The sequence below is a fragment of the Berghia stephanieae genome, chromosome 10, assembly GCF_034508935.2.
Source record: "Berghia stephanieae isolate SIO BIC M18660-M18661 chromosome 10, UCSD_Bste_1.3, whole genome shotgun sequence".
In the NCBI taxonomy this organism is placed as follows: domain Eukaryota; kingdom Metazoa; phylum Mollusca; class Gastropoda; order Nudibranchia; family Aeolidiidae; genus Berghia; species Berghia stephanieae.
In genome coordinates, this window is record NC_088369.1 from 30,703,869 (window position 1) to 30,724,869 (window position 21,001).

At 33.1% G+C, this 21,001-nt stretch overlaps 1 protein-coding gene across 4 annotated transcripts; it reads right to left on the minus strand.

The window, feature by feature from the left end:
• Window positions 1-762: 762 nt before the first annotated feature.
• LOC144980963 (kelch-like protein 41a) lies at window positions 763-20,792 on the minus strand. 4 transcript variants are annotated; one of them, XM_078928979.1, is made up of 11 exons: window positions 20,754-20,792; window positions 18,235-18,470; window positions 16,818-17,004; window positions 13,540-13,656; window positions 12,999-13,160; window positions 11,422-11,592; window positions 7,166-7,295; window positions 4,437-4,839; window positions 3,628-3,853; window positions 1,514-1,687; window positions 763-1,234 (listed from the first exon to the last, which is right to left on the minus strand). In XM_078928979.1, the coding sequence occupies exons 2-11, from the start codon at window positions 18,358-18,360 to the stop codon at window positions 1,062-1,064; spliced, it is 1,869 nt and encodes a 622-aa protein (XP_078785105.1). In that variant the 5' UTR covers window positions 18,361-18,470; window positions 20,754-20,792; the 3' UTR covers window positions 763-1,061. The 4 variants fall into 4 exon arrangements, with proteins under 4 accessions (XP_078785105.1, XP_078785106.1, XP_078785104.1 ...); XM_078928980.1 differs by lacking the exon at window positions 20,754-20,792 and adding an exon at window positions 20,665-20,749 and having other exon boundaries at window positions 4,452-4,839; XM_078928978.1 differs by lacking the exon at window positions 20,754-20,792 and adding an exon at window positions 20,665-20,749.
• Between the last annotated feature and the right edge of the window lie 209 nt (window positions 20,793-21,001).

Genomic DNA, 21,001 nt, shown 5'->3' on the forward strand with positions numbered 1-21,001 from the left:
TCCAAATGATCAATATTATGTATATTTTAAAACAAAATTATAGTTGACCCTAGCCATACAGCTCTAAAACTATATAAGTTAGAACTCTTCTGATGTCTTCATCATATATTCTGATAATTTTGCCATAAAATTGCCAAGTTTTAATATCTAATTCCACGTATTAAGCGAGATACAGCCACAAACCAGAATAAAACGCATAAAAAGCGTCCCATATTTTCCGTATTTTTTTCTCTTTGTGAGTCACCCAAATAAATGACATCTTTGAAACTTCAAAACTTTGTTATATATTAATGGATTTTCAAAATTCAAAAAGATTTTTACTCAGTGGAGATAGGGCTTTGATTTAAGAGTAGTATTTCCTACAAAAATAGAAAACAAGAATTTTCAATATCATTGCTACATAAAGTCAACACTGTTAAAGTTAACTTCTGCTTAAAGTCAACACCTATTGTTGGTTCCAAATTTTCTGTTCTAAGTGTGTTCCATTGATAATGGATAAAGTCAAAGTCAACCAATTTTTCTGGTCCGGTGGTGTTGGCTTTATCAGGATTCCATTGTTTAGGAATTTAGTTCCAAATGGACTATAAGGGGAATGAATAAAGCATCTTACTAAAACCATGGAAAGCATTTCACATATAAAGTGACCACGAAAAATCACTTGCGTTCATGTTTTTTTTCCAATTAATTTAAAGTCATCCTTATCTATATATCTATGATCAAAAGAAATTTAAAAAACATAAAAGAGGCAAGAAAACAATGTAATCTGAATTATGAATATAATTTTATCAAAAAATCATAATTAATGAGTGTGGAATCATTTTTAAAAAATCAGTCTTATTCATTTTGCAAACTAGTAATCCATAAAGAAAACATTCAAGTCAAAGTTGTCCAGTTGCTTGTAATTTTAATGAAACAATATAAAAAAAAAAATTAAAGTAGAACTCATGTCTGAATTATATTTCCACTTAACTGTATATAAGTACAGGTTTGTGCACACTTTGATTTTAGTGTTCAAAATACATGGTAACATTTTTAAAAAAACAGTTAATTAAATATCCTCCTCACACAGAAATGGCAGAAAACATACACCGTCCTTTCTTCAATTTTCCAAAACGCTCCCAACTGACAGTGTCTTTATGATATTTCTCTATTAGATTTGATACGATTCTAGCACCCCCTGGCTGCCAACCTCCCTCGTCAGCATTTATCAACTTATGAGAGGCGTAGGTTTTGCCTGGATTGAGACAAAAACAAAAGGAAAATGAGTGGAAATAGGATATAAAAAACTAATGTTCAATATTTATTTGTGAAACAACTGAGTTATTAACCGAAAAGTTTGCTTGATTAATGGAGGAAGGCTTGAATGCATTTAGTTTAACTATTGACACTAAAATAGTCCCATATTCCACGACTCCCTATCATTTAATTCCAAAAATTACTTTACCAAGTAAAACAGACACCGCAGCTGCAACATTACATTACATGTTAAAATAGATGGAAAGAATTTACTCACCTCCAAGAGCATAGAATGTGCCATTGGCTACAACCATGCAATGGTGAGTTTTGTACTGTCTCAATGGGGCAAAACAACACCAGATAGGATCATTATCAGCAAACCTTTCACAATCTCTTAATCGTTTTGGATGCTCATATCCACCAAAACCACCCGATACAACCATAGTATGACCTGGTTTTGTATTTGAAATATAATAATAATAATAATAATAATAATAATAATAATAATAATAATAATAATAATAATAATAATAATAATAATAATAATACTACAACAACTACTATTACTACTACTACTACTGCTACAACTACTACTACAACAACTACTACGACTACTACTACTACTACTACTACTACTACTACTACTACTACTACTACTACTTCTACTACTACTACTGCTACCACCACTATTAATAATAATAATAATAATAATAATAATAATAATAATAATAATAATAATAATAATAATAATAATAATAATAATAATAAAAATAATACTTATAATATAAAAATTAATAGAACTAATATTAATAACAACAGTAACTATAACAATAACAACAACAACACAATAATAATAATAATAATAATAATAATAATAATAATAACAATAACATTGATGGTGATTATCATCATCATCATATTAGAGGGCATTTATATTGATTCATTGTTATGACCCTATGATAATTCAATAATCTTAAAATATATGACAGTGTATATAAAGAGGACCGGTTTTGGATATACAGTGGTGATCGCCTAATGCCTGTTTTGCCTATGTGCCCACTTTCTCAGCAAAACAGAATTTTTGTAAAACACAACTCTAACTGCCCGCTTCTAAAAACGAATTCTACCTAAGTGCCCGCTTTAACAACCTCACGATTTTATTATTTTTTCAATCTCCCAATACTGTGGCACAATTTCACAATGTGGACAGCTTTGTTTGACATAAAGAAAAGACCCCCCCCCCCCCATGCCTTCCAATTTTTGTTTCAAAATTTAAAATAATAATAATAATAATAATAATAATAATAATAATAATAATAATAATAATAATAATAATAACAATAATAATAATAATAATAATAATAATAATAATAATAATAATAATAATAATAATAACAATAATAATAATAATAATAATAATAATAATAATAATAATAATAATAATAATAATAATAATGATAATAATAATAATAAACAATAAGAACACAAATATAATACTAAAGCAAAAAAAAAAAAAAAAACAGAAAAAGCATGAAACAAAACATAGAAGCAAAATAAAGAAATTGATTTAATCATAAAGTAAATAATAAAATTCTTCAAATCAGCCATGAGTGACATCCAAATAATTACCTACCATGGTAATACTCTTCTCAAATTCATTATCTTTAGCTCCAATGACCAACTTCGTCTAATTGCCCGCTTTGCCTAAACGCCTAATTTCTGCTTCCCGACCCCGGGCATTTAGGCGATCACCACTGTATTAGGTACCCAATTTCTACTGTTGTAGGCCACACATATAGCTATGTCTGAACTTTAAATAAAATCTTAAAATTGTACTTTAAGAACTACATTTGCAAGTTGTCATTATCATGTCATTGTTTTGTTTTATTTTTATTTTTCAAAATCAAGCTTCAAGTTGATATCAGAGACCCATAACAAGTATGCTGATAAGATGTGTAACAATTCAGGAAATAGATAAAAGAAAATAGAAAATTTACGTTTTCAATATTGATAAAAAGCCAATGTTAAAAATAAAAAACAAAAAGAAAAATAACACTGAAAAATAAAATCTATATATATATTGAACCTCCATTGTTTTGTTACATTGGACATCCAGCTCATCCATTTGGCTACAGTGACCAGCAGGCAATAGCTACAACATTTAGTTCATATGTAGTAATAAAAAGCTGCCATTCAAATCATTTATCTGAGGTTTTTTTTCAATTTAGGTTACTAGATGTAGATATTTCAGTTTGATAAAAGTAAAAGCCTCTACTATGGGGACGGATAAATACACTTCCATACAATGTAATATTTCATAAATATTTCACATCACATAAAGTTTTTAATGTTCCAAAAGCTCATTTTAACTTGAAATCCATCCTCACTTACCATTCACAGCAACAGCAAAATCAGATCTGGGTCTTGACATGTTAAAAAATATTTTTTTCCACAACATATCCTCTCCATTCAACACCAACATAATATTGCTGACGTCCACTTCTAGCTCAGGGCCCCACCTCCCTCCGATTACGTACAGCTTTCCCTTGCAACAAGCACTTCTCATTCCAACATGGCTGTCATGGAGGAATTCTTTAAGGTTTGGTAACGGTTTCTCCTGTTAAAGTGAAAGTAATAATTGAAGTGTGAAAAGAGACAAAATCGGAGGGAATTTAAAAATGTAAGTAAAAATACAGATTTTGATAGCAAATGTCAAGTTTCACCATGTTCAATAAACTTCACAATGCTTCATTTAACTGCCTTTCCTCTGAGAATCTCAGCCATGGCCTAAGCAAATCCAATTAGGCTATTATTTCGTTCTCAGATCATGAATTAATTATATATTTCCAAGAATCAACAAACCAAATTGTTACAGTTACGAACGTTTATTAAACATTAATATAAGATACATGTGTACAGGATGACGGTTGGATACAGAATGCCTCCCAATGAGATATTTAATTCACAACAGCTATATTTGGTCCCATCCGTTCTTGTAATCTTTTAGGTCTCCTGGGTTGTTCCTAAACCAATAGGTATCTCTTTCTATTATAACTCATAGAAATTTGATCAGGCCATTGAGTCCGAACAAAATTAATCTCTGGAAGACTAACACTAATATCAATACAGCAGTAATAATCAGCACAGAAAAAAACAAAGATAATATCACCAATCAACGTGTAATTTACTATGTTACTTACATATTCACACCGTACCTCTCCATTGCTACAGATCAGTTTAAGACAGTCCACATTCTGCACAGTGACTGTGTAGATCCGATTTTTCATTGGACAATGAGCAACACAACCATTGGAAATCAGACAACGTCTGATGCAATCTGAGGCTTCTTTTGAGAACACATTTGGGGTGACTCTGTATAAATTGGTAGATACTGGCTGCTCTGGTCTAAATGTGTATATCTCTGAATTGACAATGGGTTTTTTTGTGGCTGGGTCTGTGTGAACAAAGACGGCAAAGTAGATAATCCGGCCAAACAAGTTGAAGGCCACACCATAAGATGGCGCCTCTGACAAATCTACAGAGCATGAATTACGGGTGTCCACATTGAACATCTCAACTGATTTGAGTTTGGGAGATACAGGACTGTAAAAATATAAAATATAAAGTTAGTATGGTTATCATAATGTTAGAGTGGACATACTGCTTTAAGTTGAATTAATCAGCTTAAATTATAAAATTGGATTTTTTAATGGCTTAATTGAGGAGAACAAAAGTCTGAAAAGGTGTGTATGAAACAATGCCAGACAAAGCAGAGAAAAAGTTACAAGAAAAATCATTCTACAAAATCAACTGGGGATCGAACCTCAGACCTCCTGATTACAGGAGACATGCTACCATTACACCACAAAGGTTACCCAGTAGTTGGGATGACTGCAAGTAAATGTAAATAACAATCTAGGAGGAACCATCAAAAATCTAGGGTCACTGATAGTTGATGGTAAAGGCATTAACAGAAGAAAGCAACTTTCAACCACTGCTTAAAGAAATCTCAAACATTTGAGACGATAAAATAAAATTTAACAAAATCAAATTCAATACATAATTAAAACTGTATTGAACCCTTGTAAAATCTATTCGTTTAAACAACTGTGGCACAGACAATGAAATCCCAATTTCAGCATCTAACATTCAGCTAAGATCACTAAGAACTCACTGTACTAAAACTGGTGTGAAAAGTCTAAGTAAAGCTTATAGCTAAAAGTAATCGCACCAATGAATATGTCTGAATAGGTGCCAATGATTGTCTAAGATTTTTAAAATAAAGACTTTTCATGACGTTTTTACTACAATGATTTGTTGGCGATCTTAGTTGGATATTGAATTATGAGAATTGTGCTTAGGTCTGTCTTTGTTATAAAATATAGAGAAACATTTTGAGGTAGGTAACACACAACCGGTTAAAATTAACAGAGCTTTGTTAAACTTAGAAAACATGAACATGAAACTGAAAACCATTAATGACCTGGAATATTTATTAAGACCAATTATTAAGACCACAAGATTGCCTAAATTCGAAAAAACTTCAAAGCAGGAATTGGTGAAAGCATCTGAACATTGCTGTTGGTTGACTGCAAAGCAAAAGGTATCAAATTAATGCGTCCCAGAGAGTCCAAAAAATATTGAAATGTGAAAAATTAGGCCTTCTTTCAACTGGTAGTTAATTTAGATTTCATATTGCAAGGAATTGAATAGTACACTTTTAAATAAATGTATGAATATTTCAAAATTAAGACTTAACTACATAGAATTTTTAAGACAAAGTTATGTTGAATATGCAAAAACCCTTTCAGAATAATCATACTTAAACCACATAAGATCCATTATAGGAAGGCAATGGGACACTGTCCTTCCAATTAATTAATGCTATTACAATGCCATTAATCATTTTGATATGGTTTAATACTGCAGTATAAATATGATGTATGTAACTGTATGCAATGTAAAGGGGAATCTACATCTTGATAGCCAGGTTTACGGCATGCAGCTGTTACTGCAATTCATCTGATAACATTTTGTCTGAGTGACTTATTTTGATTGTATTTAAGGATTTTTGGCGCATGCGACACATTTAGTGCCAGTAATAAGTAAGAATATTTGGTTGTCAAAGATTCTAGATTTACAAAAAGTGCTCAAGAAAAAGTAAGACAAATTTGACTGTTTCAAATAGAATACAGAAGTAGATTCTAAGAGCTTACTACGTGCGCTTAGTTTAAAATCACAATCTCATCCAGACTCAAATACAGGATCCCTCTAACATTCAAAACAATAAATATAACAGTACAGTACACAAGAGAGATTATTTATAAGGAAAAAATCATCTCCTAAGACCATGACTATACATTTAACTGTTTCCCCCTCAGCCAAGGACTCGGCCAAGGCCACGACAGAACCATCTCATTCAAAGACAAAGAAAGAAATCAATGTGAAAAAGGAAATATAGTGGGATAGAAGACACAGCAACAGTGACCTTCCTGCCCACCCCAGGTCTAAATGACTCGATTTTATGAAGTAATAGGAAAACAAGTAGCATTTCATTCTTGATAAATGGACATGGATGGACATAGGGACAACATATTTCATTTCACTTTGTAATATATATATATATATATATATATATATATATATATATATATACATATATATATATATATATATATATATATATATATATATATATATATATATATATATACATTGTCGTCATAAATTCTTAACTTTATATTTATACATTTTTATGCATGCCAGGTCTGTAAATGAATTTCCATTCTTTGGATGAATTATTATTATTATTATTATTATTATTATTATTATTATTATTATTATTATTATTATTATTATTTTTATTATATTTATTATTATTATTATTATCATTACTATTATTATTATTATTATTATTTTATATGCTAACCTGATCCGAGTGTGCGAATGTCCACAGAAGGCCATAATCTTTTCTCTGTGCTTTCGAGTGGGCTCATAGTCTGACGGCAACCAGATCCAACCAGGTTCATGGATGTAAGGTGCCATACGCTCATCCACCACTGAAATAAATGATGAGAAACATACATAATATCATTTATATATGGGATGATTTAATTCTCTTTCTTTAAATGTAGACCAATCTAATCTCTTCATGAAGAGAAAAGGTTTTTATGCTACTTACTGCATGTGAAAAAAAATATAAGAAAAATATCAATTTTTTAAAGAACCAAACCATAAAAAAAATACAATTTATAGTTCATCACAGCGTACACAACGACAACAGTTTAGTTGAGACGGGATCCCGTTCCTGACACCTGCTGACCCGGTCACGGTGAGCGGTCAATCACCGAGAGGAATTTACCTAACGGGGATTGCCGTTTCACTCAATTTAACAATGTTTTGTTTTATTGTCTGTTAGACACCCATATTGAATGAGTTGAAATATCACTACTTGGTATAAAAGTTTATATTTTCTACTTTTACTGTGTGTTTTTTATTTTTTCATAGTATTACTAGATTTCTCAATATAAGTTATCAATGAACGGTAACAAATTACACAAAAAATATAGCGGGTGCAACATTTCAAAAATTAGAGAAAAAAAAACGTTGCTATGGATTTGTCTGAATTTTATGTATTATAAAGAGAAGATGTAAATACTTCTCCTCACAAAAAACGTATTTTTCCTCAACACAAATATATCCGCTACGAGCATTCAAACTCGTCAGTGTAGTTTGGGGCTGGTCTTTAACTGAATTGCGTTGATGACAAATCGCATTTTATTCATATCATTGATAATGCCGGATGCTCTTTTTTTTCCAATTTTGCTGTTGTTTGGTGACAGGTCTCTGTGCCTTGTTCTCCAAGAAGTCTAAGTCCAAACTTATATTGAGTGATGTGTGGTATGCACTGGTACTCAAGGAGGTGTTGTTTTGGGATTATTTTGTTTGGAAAATATTTTCTGTATGTATCCGTGTAATGTTTTATTGCACTTTGAATATATTGGATCGTGTCTGCTTTGATCGATTTTGTGTGTGAAATAAAGTTGTGCACATGACTATAGGCCTTGTTTATATTGTCGAAAATTAATCCAATACTGCAAGCGTCGTCAATGATGAGTGGGTCGTGGGTGCAGTTCTTTGTTTGTTGGATAATTGTAAGTGTAGACTTTTCTTGTTAGTATTTGTGGCAGTGGTTGCCAATGAATGATCTGCTGTGGTAAGCCTGTTGTGTAATGCGGTATTCTGTCCAATTCAGAGGCAATAAGACCATCCCTGAGGGTGAGTGGCTCGTGCATGAGATTTGAAAGTCTCTCCTGCGTTTTGGAGTTTGTTGTTATATTCTACTCTGTCGATATCAAACATGCAAGTGCAACCCGTTTCAAGGTTGATTTATTTATTATTAGCGTCTTGGCAATGAGAAAATACAAAGAAGCTAATGAGTCGTGTGTTCAATGTGCTTTATAATGTGTACTTTTTACACATAAATTATGAGTGTGCTCCTTGCTTGTCCAATGCCGTGTCAGTCCCATAGACTAAAAGAATGTTATTAGAATAATTTGAACATTTAAATGGTTTCTTGCGGGCACGTTTCTATTTCTGTGTTAAACAAAGCATACCACGACATGTCCTACATAATGAATTCACTGCTTGGTTATGACTTGCAATTGTGTGGTCCATGCTGTAAGAGAAAATTCAAAATTGACTGAGCGATGTAAGCAATGATATAGTGAATTAATGAATAAAATGAGTTTTAAAACACTCTGTATTACTTCTCATATCCATGCATACATAACAGCGTACATAAAATTTGGAAAAAGAAAAACCAAATACTTCACCCAATTTGGTGAAAGAAAGGGGGGGGGGGGGGCAGGAAAATTCTAACAAGCAGTTGAGCTAAGTTGAGGCCCAACACACAATGTCATTTAAAATTAAACATTAGCAAGATAATTCAAATTATGCAATTTAAAAATCAAATTAACTCATCATTGAAAAAAATAAAAAATAAAAATACAATTAACAATAAAACCGCAGCGAAATATTACGTTTCAATAACAAGGCTAAAGAGGTAATATCATTATTACCTGACCTACCGCGGAAAAATAATCATTACAAAATAATGAAAACTGAAGAGTAAATGAAACTTACCTCATTTCGTAGTAAAACGTGTGCCTTGTGAATCACACCAAAAAAAATTTAAAGTTTATAGCAACGTTTTTTTAGAATCCTGAGGTAATTACAAGTAATTTTATTTAAATGTTATAGAAAAATATGTGAATTTGAATCACGGCTTGTGGAATAAGTACTGGAGATATTGAAATAAAAATTGGACCGATGGAAAGAGGAGGTCTGCGAGAATTCTTTGCATTTGGGTGGAATTGCATCGTCACGAAGATCGTGAGGTTAATTGGTACGGAAATCATCCATTGGTATCACCCAATGCACGTCAAATCTACGTTCTGGGAATTGATATCGGCTGACCGCTGTTGACCCCGGTTACCTGTCGGGTGAGGTTACGTCGGCGCTCGGAACAGCGGGAAACTAAACGGTCAGATTTATAGTGCAGATTAGACGCCGTGTCATGCATAACATAATTAAAAAAAACAAAATTAGTGGAGGTGGTGTCCAGTTCCCGCCACCAGGTGACCCAGTCACTGTGAATGCTCACTCACAGAGATGACGTGGATTGCCATTTTGTTCAATTTAACAATGTTTTGTTTTATCCTTTGTGAGATACCCATATTGAATGAGTTGAAATATCACTATGTTGTATGAAAGTTTAATATTTCTACTTTCATTTGTTTTTTTTTATTTATCATATTTTCAAAGCATTCATAGCTTTCTCAGTAGAAGTTATCAAATAAAGCTAACAAATAACATTAAAAATTAAGTATGAGCAACATTTAAAATTGTTACCATGGTTTCATCTGAAGGAGTTTTCAAAGTAACTTGTTTTTTTTTAATTCAAGGATTAAAACAATGAATTATCCCTTCAACACTTAAGTTTCTCTGTTAGTGGGGATAACTCAACTCCTTAACAAGTGTTTCCACAGCAGTATAAGGGCCCCAAGCTCACTTTTCTTCAACTTAGCTGAAGATATCAGTGCATTTGATTGAACCATAAATTTCATGTATTCAACTACTCTGCCTTTTCTGTTATTTTGTCAGCTATTTTTTTTTTCAAGATCTGAAATGGTAATTTAAATTTTATCAAATAATAGGTACATTTGAATCACCCCTTATGGGATAACTACTGGAGAGGTCGAAATGGAATTTAGACTACTAAAAAGGAGAGGTCTGTGAGAATTCCTCGAATTTGCCTGTAATGCCTTACCATGAAAATCGCAGGTCAATTGGTATGGAAAATAGTCCTTCAGAGCCATTCAGCCCATGGAGCCAGCGTTTATTCTGGTTTCTATAGCGTGAAATGGACAATAGCAATTGCTTGCCATCCTTTGATAGTATATCACAAAGTACTTTCCACCAGATGTAATAGACCCAGCTCCCCATTCACTGCTGGGTAGACAGGGGGATCAGAAAAAAATCTTGACTGCACCTGGGCTCGATCTCGGCCGCTTTGCATATGAAGCGAGTGCTCAACCAACTGGGCTACCGGGATCCCCTTATTTGTATGGAATTCATGAAATTTGCATCGCACGATACAAGGGTAATCTTCATTCTGGGAACTGACTGACTGACTGATGTTGACTCTGGTTTTGTTGGCACTCAGAATGGTGGAAAAGTCGTTAAATTTATAGTGTAGATTTATTGTTTTTGTGTTTCGACCTTGACAAAAGTCTTGAATTCTTTTTTTCTTCTCATCATATAAATACGACAACTTTTTTGACTGAAAACTAATGTTGATGTTTATTTCTTTTGTTTGAAAGTCACATTCAGGAAGTAAGAGGGGTAATGATATTGTGATCACAATGATAATTCTTATGGTCAAATCGCTAAATATGAGAACTGATTGGTGCAAAAACAATACATTTTGATAGAAATAGTATGTGAGGTCATGAGAAGGGGATAATAAAAGTATTCTTGAACTCTTGCATTAAAAATTTCGAATTCGTTCTCAATGCTGGCTCCCAATGAAATTAGGAACTTGTTCAAAATTACTGACATAAAAATTGACATATTGTTAATGTTGAAATTATAATTCAGGAGTTTAGTAATTCTCAGCCATACCTTTTTTAATAGTTTCAGGATGAAGGCTGATAAAATCTTCACGGATTTGCTGAGAGCAGCGAGAATATTTAATGTGGGGTAGAAGATCTTTTAAGTGTTTTTCCCTTTCTGGCCAGTTGTGTCGCAGCCATCTTGTCACAGCCTTTAGCATTACATCCTCCTTTGAGTATCCTGGCAAAAACAATAATAAAGATTAGATGTAGAGTTTGGGGGTCTTTATGGCGTTTTTGACACTTTTAGGTAGTATATTTGCCTTCAATAATAGAAAAACAAAAGAGAGTTTATGGATCTAATTTAATATCTGAGTCCCCACACCAAACATGGGTCATAAACACAAAACTCAGTAAAAGGGATTCAAAGAAAAATATAGAAGATCCCTGAGGCAATGAGCACACGTAAGAAAATAAATCTAAACATTCAAAACAGACACCAGCACTTGATTCTTTTTTTTTTTTTAAATACAAATTCAAATGATTCCCACCATAGAAAGACACATTCCAGGCGTTTTTAAAAACCTCGTGTTGCCAAGCACTGATTTGCACCGCACTTAAAATTTGAAAATTTCTTATGAAAGGGACACAATACTGTTTTACATTTCATCACTATGGTCATAATCAGTCAACACTAACCTATGGCCCTGATTTTTTGCTATATTATTAGTAATAAAACCCCAAAATAGGGGCATACAATTTAGTTAAACTCCTTTTTAGCGACATCAATACAGCAATAATCACCAGTTGAGACCAACACTTGATACAAAAAATCTACCCTATTAGGCAACATAGTTTCCGACCAATGTCATCTTGTCCTCTTAGCCAATAAAAACTCTTCTTTTTCGACCAATCAGATGTCCTACTGATGAAAATGAGTTTTGACATTAGTTTTTCAAAATGACTTAGTGTTCCAAGTATTTTTGTGGTGAATCTTACGAAAACGCCCATTTGGCACAACTCAAATGCATCGGCCTCTGGCTGATCATCTGCGAACAGGCAAAAAATTATTGAGTACAAGCTTGAAGTGACGGATTTTCAAGTGAGCAATGTTTGGCTCGATATATTTAAACAGCAACACGTCATTGGCTTTAAAATAAAGATCTGGAAAAATGTGTATGAAACAGTGCTGGACACATTTTTCAGGTCTTTGCCTAATACCAGAGCCTGCCCCTTAATTTATCAATTACATTTCGTCTTTAAAGTAGCCTGTGACGAGTTTGCTCATCACTATTTATGATCAAGACAATGACAATAAACATAAGAAGTTAAAATGTAACTGGTAAACCCTTTGTCAACGGGGAAAAATACACATTCGAAAGTGGTCGGAACGTGTCTTATCACAGGCGCTGGTTGGTCTGCACATCGCATCGCTATATACAGGCCACCTTTTTCAACCATCCTGAAAACCCCAGAATAACGACACCCCTGGATAATGACATAATTTTCCAGTCTCGGGCGATATCTTTCCAGGTGTTGCACTGTAGTCATATTCTAGAAACAATCATGACAGAAAAGCCAAGCTCTAAATGGTCTTAATAGTCATTCATTGTCCTTAAACTAAGATCTTGATTAAAAAATACATACCCATATTCAAATCCATTCTCTGCACCAGTGACATCAAAACATTCACAGGCAAGTCCACAAAAGAATCCAGTTTTGAAATAATTTGGAATTCCCTGGAAATTAGGTCACGGCTTATATCAACAATATTTTGGATGGAGTACATTTCCCCAAGAGACAAGAGATCTGAGTGACGAAATTGATCCAAGTAATTCAGAGGATGGCTTTCAATAATAATAATAATAATAATAATAATAATAATAATAATAATAATAATAATAATAATAATAATAATAATAATAATAATAATAATAAGTAATAATAATAATAGTAATAATAATAATAATAATAATAATAATAATAATAATAATAATAACAACAATAATAATAATAATAATAATAATAATAATAATAATAATAATAATATGATGATGATGATGATGATGATGATGATGATGATGATGATGATGATGATGATGATGATGATAATGATGCAATGCATATCTTATCAAAAAGTCATCAACAAGATAAAAGGTTGTTAACACATTCCAGCAACTTCACCCACCAAAACAGTTGTGGCAATCAAGTTCTTGTATCATAAAGTTGACACAATGACTTCTGACAGCGTCCAGGCCCCAGATGTCACACACGACAAACAAGTCCTGGACATCCTGAGTTGTCACTGAGAGAAGAATAAGAGAAGAAAAAAGAGACTTGAGCATGACATATGTCTGATCATATCTTGAATTATATATCAAGTGACTATTACAAAGTGAGAAATGATAATTTAATAATAATAGTAGATTCGTTCAGGGTAACAATACCAACATACAGGGCAATAGTACAATAATTCAACTAATTGTCCATGTCAATTTGAAAAAAAAAAAAAAAAAAAAATGTTAATCAATGAGAAGTCAAAAGGTCATTTCCAAATGCCTCCTATTTTAGAAAAAGAAAGATTTTGAGGTAGTGCATATTTTTTTATCTCTACCGTGTATAATTTTGTTCTTTTTAGTCTTGTAGATTGTCTTCTTGCAGACACACATTGTAGCCTCACACATCAGGAGGAGCACAATGGTCCATGCTTACAATAAGACATTATATCACAAGACCACATCAAAGAAACAGGCTAGAGTCGTCCACAAGCTTCAATGATTATTTACTTCCAGTGTCATCTCTTAGGCAGAGGTTGACTGGAAATTATTGAGTACTGGTTAAATGATTTGTAGCACACAGGAACGAAGACCTCTTGAGGGAGCTCGTTTTGGCTGTAGGCATGGGAAAATCATATCCCTTTGGTTTGTTGTATTCATACACAAAAGAGTGTCTTAAGCTACAAGTCAAAATATTTATACACTTATGAATAATCAAATGGGAGCTGCTTCTTCTGAGGTGCTAAGGTTGATCAATTCTCTATTTGGTGGGACAAAACCTGTGTAATAACAGAAGAATAGATATCTAATTGAATTCCAGATGATGCCTACCCCCGAGTAGATTTTCAATGGTCTTATTTGGCAACAACTCATATCTAATGCTCTTCACATCATGTTACTGATTTTAACTGCTTGATTGTTCTTCTAACAGGCCTCATAAGTATACAGACCATGCCGTCTTTAAGCATGCCATCATAAGGCACATTTTGGATTTGGAAGAAAAAAGATCAAACCAAACTAACAAAATCAAACAAAAACTACAATGACAAATAACGATGGAGCAACAACACGTGGTGATGTGCGATCAAAACTAACCAACAAAGAGAAATGACTTGAAATTCACTCATGGAAATCTTTGGATTATGTCTACTTCGAACTCAAGCATGCCTAAGCCTCCTCCCGATGACCAGGCTTAAAGACAGCATGGACTGCATCGCTGAGATGAGAAGAACTTGTGGTGCCAAAGAACAAATGAAAATGAGGAAAACTGCAAAATGAATTTTTATCTGTTGTTTATCTGATTTCTTTCTCCTTTTGAAATAAAGACATTTGTAATTATGAATATCTGTCTTAATTTTTTTTTTTCATTTATAAATATCTTCAGACAGCCCATTTGTGTCATTTATTATCTACCCCAGGACAGAAAGATAGCCAATGCTTGAATAATATGCTCGTTGTTACCTATCCAGTCAGTGACCATGCTCAACTGTCGCAATTATCAAGATGTGATTACCATTCAGGAAGAAAAATCACAAATGAATGGATGTCAGCTTCAACTCTTTCTTTCCCCCTGAATCTGTAAATTATGGGATCTCACCAATGTCAGTAAACAAATGAAATACTGGACACTATAAACACAGCCTACTGCCTAAATTACAAACTCACAAATACATTTTTTTACATTCATCCTCTTTTATCGGATATTCTTAGATTATTTTTTAAAAAAAGAAAAAGAAGAAGAAGAAGAAGAAGAAGAAGAAGAAGAAGAAGAAGAAGAAGAAGAAGAAGAAGAAGAAGAAGAAGAAGAAGAAGAAGAAGAAGAAGAAGAAGAAGAAGAAGGAGAAGATGTTGTTTTGTTTGTTTTTAAGGGTTTTACGGCGCTTGCAACACATTAAGGTCATATCAGCGCCAGTAAAAAGGAAGAAAATGGGAAAGTAAAAATTTCTATAATTACAATTAAAGCATCCAAGAAAAATGAAGACAAAAAAGGGGAATTGGTTCAAATAGGAAACAGGTGTAGATTCCAAGAGCACACTATCACAGTACTTAGTTTGAGATCACCTAAAAGTCTCATCCAGACACAAGCACATGTCCCCACTAAGAGGAATACACTCAAATGTTTACGAATCATATATATAATGTATACAAAACATAATACGATGCATAACAGATAGATGATTTACAAGGAAAAAAATATCATCCCCCAAAACTAACCAGACATTTGACTGTCTCCCTCTCAGCCAGGGCCAGGACAAAACCAAGTAATGTAATCTCATTCCAAGACAAAGACAGAAAGCAAGTTGGAAAACAGATATAGGGGGATAGAAGACACAGTACATACCTCCCTGCCCACTATGGGAGGTCAGGAACCCCACCCAGAAGGAGAAGAAGAAGAAGAAGAAGAAGAAGAAGAAGAAGAAGAAGAAGAAGAAGAAGAAGAAGAAGAAGAAGAAGAAGAAGAAGAAGAAGAAGAAGAAGAAGAAGAAGAAGAAGAAGAAGAAGAAGAAGAAGAAGAAGAAGAAGAAGAAGAAGAAGAAGAAGAAGAAGAAGAAGAAGAAGAAGAAGAAGAAGAAGAAGAAGAAGAAGAAGAAGAAGAAGAAGAAGAAGAAGAAGAAGAAAGAAGAAGAAGAAGAAGAAGAAGAAGAAGAAAGAAGAAGAAGAAGAAGAAGAAGAAGAAGAAGAAGAAGAAGAAGAAGAAGAAGAAGAAGAAGAAGAAGAAGAAGAAGAAGAAGAAAGAAGAAGAAGAAGAAGAGAAGAAGAAGAAGAAGAAGAAGAAGAAGAAGAAGAAGAAGAAGAAGAAGAAGAAGAAGAAGAAGAAGAAGAAGAAGAAGAAGAAGAAGAAGAAGAAGAAGAAGAAAGAAGAAGAAGAAGAAGAAGAAGAAGAAGAAGAAGAAGAAGAAGAAGAAGAAGAAGAAGAAGAAGAAGAAGAAGAAGAAGAAGAAGAAGAAGAAGAAGAAGAAAGAAGAAGAAGAAGAAGAAGAAGAAGAAGAAGAAGAAGAAGAAGAAGAAGAAGAAGAAGAAGAAGAAGAAGAGAAGAAGAAGAAGAAGAGAAGAAGAAGAAGAGAAGAAGAAGAAGAAGAAGAAGAAGAAGAAGAAGAAGAAGAAGAAGAAGAAGAAGAAGAAGAAGAAGAAGAAGAAGAAGAAGAAGAAGAAGAAGAGATTTAAACCATCACCAAAGATAAAGTCATACCTGCTAATGTTCCCTTATAAAACAAATCCACCAACTTCCTGACAGGAACATCTGATTCAATGTCTGGTAGGTCAATGACTTCCTGTGTGGATTCATGGAAACTCCCAGAGAACATTGCATTGAAATATGGGATGTGTGTACATAACACTTTCTTGTGAGCCTCGATTAAGATTTTGTCTGATCCAACCTATCATGAAAAACACAAACCCCCAAAAATCCATCAGGATTCAAAAAATCTCAACAAAGAAATGTTTATAGACTGTTTCTAAAACTGTTGATTCTGTTCTTTAACGCACTTTTTACATATTTCGATTATCTCAATTAGATGGCAACCTAAAGAACCCACAAACTAACTGACATAAATAGTGGTAAGACAACGAAGATTTCATCAGGTGTGATTTAAAGTACTTTTTGAATGTCATTTCAGACGAAAATACTCTACTTCTAACATCTAATGGCAGTGAATTCCACAAATTTGGGACGGCATCAGATAATACCCTACCAGAAAATTATTTTTTTTAAGGTACACGAAGGAGTTGATATCTGGATCTTAGGGATCGAGGAGGATCATAATGGCATTAAAGATCTGATAGATAGGATGGTGTCATTTGGTTAAAATATTTAAAACACATAACTGCAATTTTATATATAACTCTCTGCTCGACAGGCAACAAGTGTAGTGTCCAAAACAGCGGTGTAACGTGATTATTCTTCGTCTTTAAAAAAATTGCAGTGCGTTTCTGTATGCACTGGAGCCTGTTTAGTATATAGTTGGCAATTTTATACACTAAAGCATTGCAATAATCAATCCTAGAGAATATAAAGGATGAAACACGCACTTGAATAGAGTTTTGATCTAAAAATCTAGCAAATTGTCCAATTCTTCTAAAAGTACAAAGTTTTACATAAGCCGTCAATGTGATGGCTCATGGTGAACATGGAGTAAAAAATATAACCGAAATTCTTAACTTTTTCTTTTTTAATTATCAAAAAAGAATGATTCATGTTGTTTATGATATTATTCAGGTTGTAATATGAAATTATTTTTTTTCTTTGTTCATTTTAAATTTATTTATGACCATCCATTTCTTAACATTATCCACACAGTTCTCCATTGCTTGAACCAATAGGCGACTTACACTATTTATAAAGCTGAGTATCATCAGTGTCTATCCCAGTCTCGCAGATCCAGATTGATGAATTTATCTTATCTGCACTAGCTCACCGATTAAAATAACTCTCCAAAATAATTAATGATTTAGAGCAGAAAAATCAGGACCAGCCTCAGAGTTTAGTTTAAGCAAGAGTTTATTTTAACACAGTCTAACTTAAGCGGACAGCAGTTTATTAAACTTTCAAAGGTTTTGATTTAATTATATTATTTGGGTAAAATGCTGAAAAAATCCACAATACTCACAAGGAGCTTAACATCCTTAGTCTCTGTCAGACTTTCATCTCTAGTTTTGTTGAAGCATGGGATGGACAACCTCAAACTCCCATCTGCCAAAACTTTAGATCGGAGCTCCTTTTTCTTTGGTGGCATAAGTATAATCTTTTGTCACTTTTAACAATTTCAAAACAGAATAATATGAGTTGTTTAATCCCAGATTTTGTTGTTTAGTCAAATTGTGAGGGGAACAGCATAGCACAGCACTATGTTAGAATAGATTTAAGCTAGAAAATAGGGGAACTGGGAAGAAATTGGTCCCAAGCTACCTTTACTACATTTAGCTGCACACATTATGCTGATGATCTTACTAAAAATCCACCAAACATCGTGAATGGGAAAAAAGTTTATTGATGCAACATATAAATGTACCAAAAGTACTCAAAGGTTGCTTACACCTCTGTATAGTTATGTGGTCTAAAGGTATAACACTTGCTTTTGGATCGGAAGGTCCTGAGTTTGAGAGGTGCATAGTTGTGTCCTTGGAAAAGGCTCTTTACTCACATTCTCTCATTGTATTCAGCTGTAAAATGTCCCATCCTACATGTTAAGTTGCTGTTGGCTAGGGATCCCTTGTAAAGCGCTTTGGGCATATTTAGTGGATTTTGCGCTACATAAAAGAAAGCTCAAAAAAAAAACCCTCAAGAGGGAGAGAATCAAGGCAGTAATAATATATGTCAAAATTCACAATCTATTCCAACGTCTGCAACTTCACTCTACCTTTTATCAAACAATACTGGGTGCTTTCTTACAGCCTCAATCAAATCTTCAATTTCAATGTAAATGATGAGAATGAGCAAACAACGATCTGTGCTGAAGGAGAATTTCACAACAGGGCTTTCTTTCCTCTTTTATTTGTTCTAACTTCCTTTTGACAAAGTTGAATTTCTAGTATGTGTCCTTTGGTGCACAGTAACATATTCTCATGTAATCCTATGACTATGACTATGAGAAATTAATAACTTTTTCTTGAAAATTCCATGTGAATTGAACGATTTCCTCATAGTCAAGGAAATTCATATTTGATCAACCCTGGCTCAAATTTTTGCTTCTATCAAAGCTGAGTATTTATAAAGTGTTTGAAAGCCCAGATCATCCATATATTTAAAATCCCAGATCATCCATATATTTAAAAGCTAGATTGGAAATTATTGTGAATCTTAAAATGAACACGTAGCAAAAATATAGGCTGATTTTCAGCTTTTCATTTTTAAAAACCCAACAAAAACAAAACAAAACAAACAAAAAAAGTTAGCTTTTATAATATAGCTTTTTTTTTTTCTATATCCTCTAAACATGCTCAAAGCGCTTTACACAGGTTCCCTAGCCAACAGCAACACTTAACATGAAGGACGAGACATTTTACATCTGAGTACAGTGAGAGAATGAAAGAGCCTTTTACAAGGACTCACAACTCTCAAACCGATCCGAAAGTGAGTGTCATACCTTTAGAACAGATAACTGTACAGAGGTGAAGCAATCCGAGGGTACTTTAATGCGTTGCATCAGCCAAATTTGCATCCACATGCATAATAATAATTTTTATATTTAAAAAATGCCTAAAAACTGATTACCGTATCACGAAGTTTTCGAGGGAGTAATATATATTCAAACATCAACAACTTGTTGTCTCAGTTTTTGGTGGATTTTAAATATGATCATCAGCATAAAGTTATCTTGGATTCATTTTCTTCCCGGTTACCCTAAGCTCATTGATGGGTCGAGATATGGTGGACTCACATTTCATCTACTAATTCATGGTTTCTGTATTTCATACAAATGGTAATCATACGAAATTAACCTTAAAACACAAATGTGTTGACTTTATGAGATTACTATTTAGGGGTTAAATGAGTCCACTATGTCCTGGTACTTCTTTCGTGAGTGGTATGAAGAAACCATAGCCTTGTACTTGTATGAAACCCATGCCAACCACAAACTCAAACTGAAAACCAAGTTTTGATGCTACTGACTGACTACTGCTGAATCTGAAGTCGCATGAGTTACCAATCTCTTAGCGAAAACTTCATAAGTCAATAATTGGTTCGGTTACTTGTAAACAAAAAAATTGAAGCCCACCGTGAAAGGCTGGGTTGATCGTGGAAGATTGCATATTGCATTACTTTTATTTTGTTGTTGTTTAAATTCAATTTTTTTTTTTTTTGGTGGGGGGAGTATTTTTATTGAAATTTTATAATTGTGTTCTTTAAATTTAAATGAAAAAAAAATTGAAGCCCACCGTGAAAGGCTGGGTTGATCGTGGAAGATTGCATTACTTTTATTTTGTTGTTAAAATTCAATTTTTAAAAAATAATTTTGGGTGGGGGGAGTATTTTTGTTGAAATTTTATAATTTTTTTCTTTAAATGAAAAAAAAAATAAATGCAAATTTCCGCGAGACCTGGATGATGAATGATGATAATAATGATATCTTTCCGACACTTCCTAAACAAAACAACTCTTGTGTATTGTGTAGAGTTGTCGACTTACTACAAAATTAAATTGGTTCAATTGGTTCTGAAAATAAACAATAAACGAAGGTATGCCAGATTATTTTTGCACAAATGCCAAACAAGCTGTAAAAAAACATGCTTTACATTTTTCAGTTATAATGTTCAAAACGCAAATGAAGCTCGAAGAAAAAATTAAAACAACAATAGTCAAATTGAACGGAAGCTCCATTGGCTCCATATAATCTATCTTCGTTAATCAAATCTTCTAAGCTTCCATTCAATTTC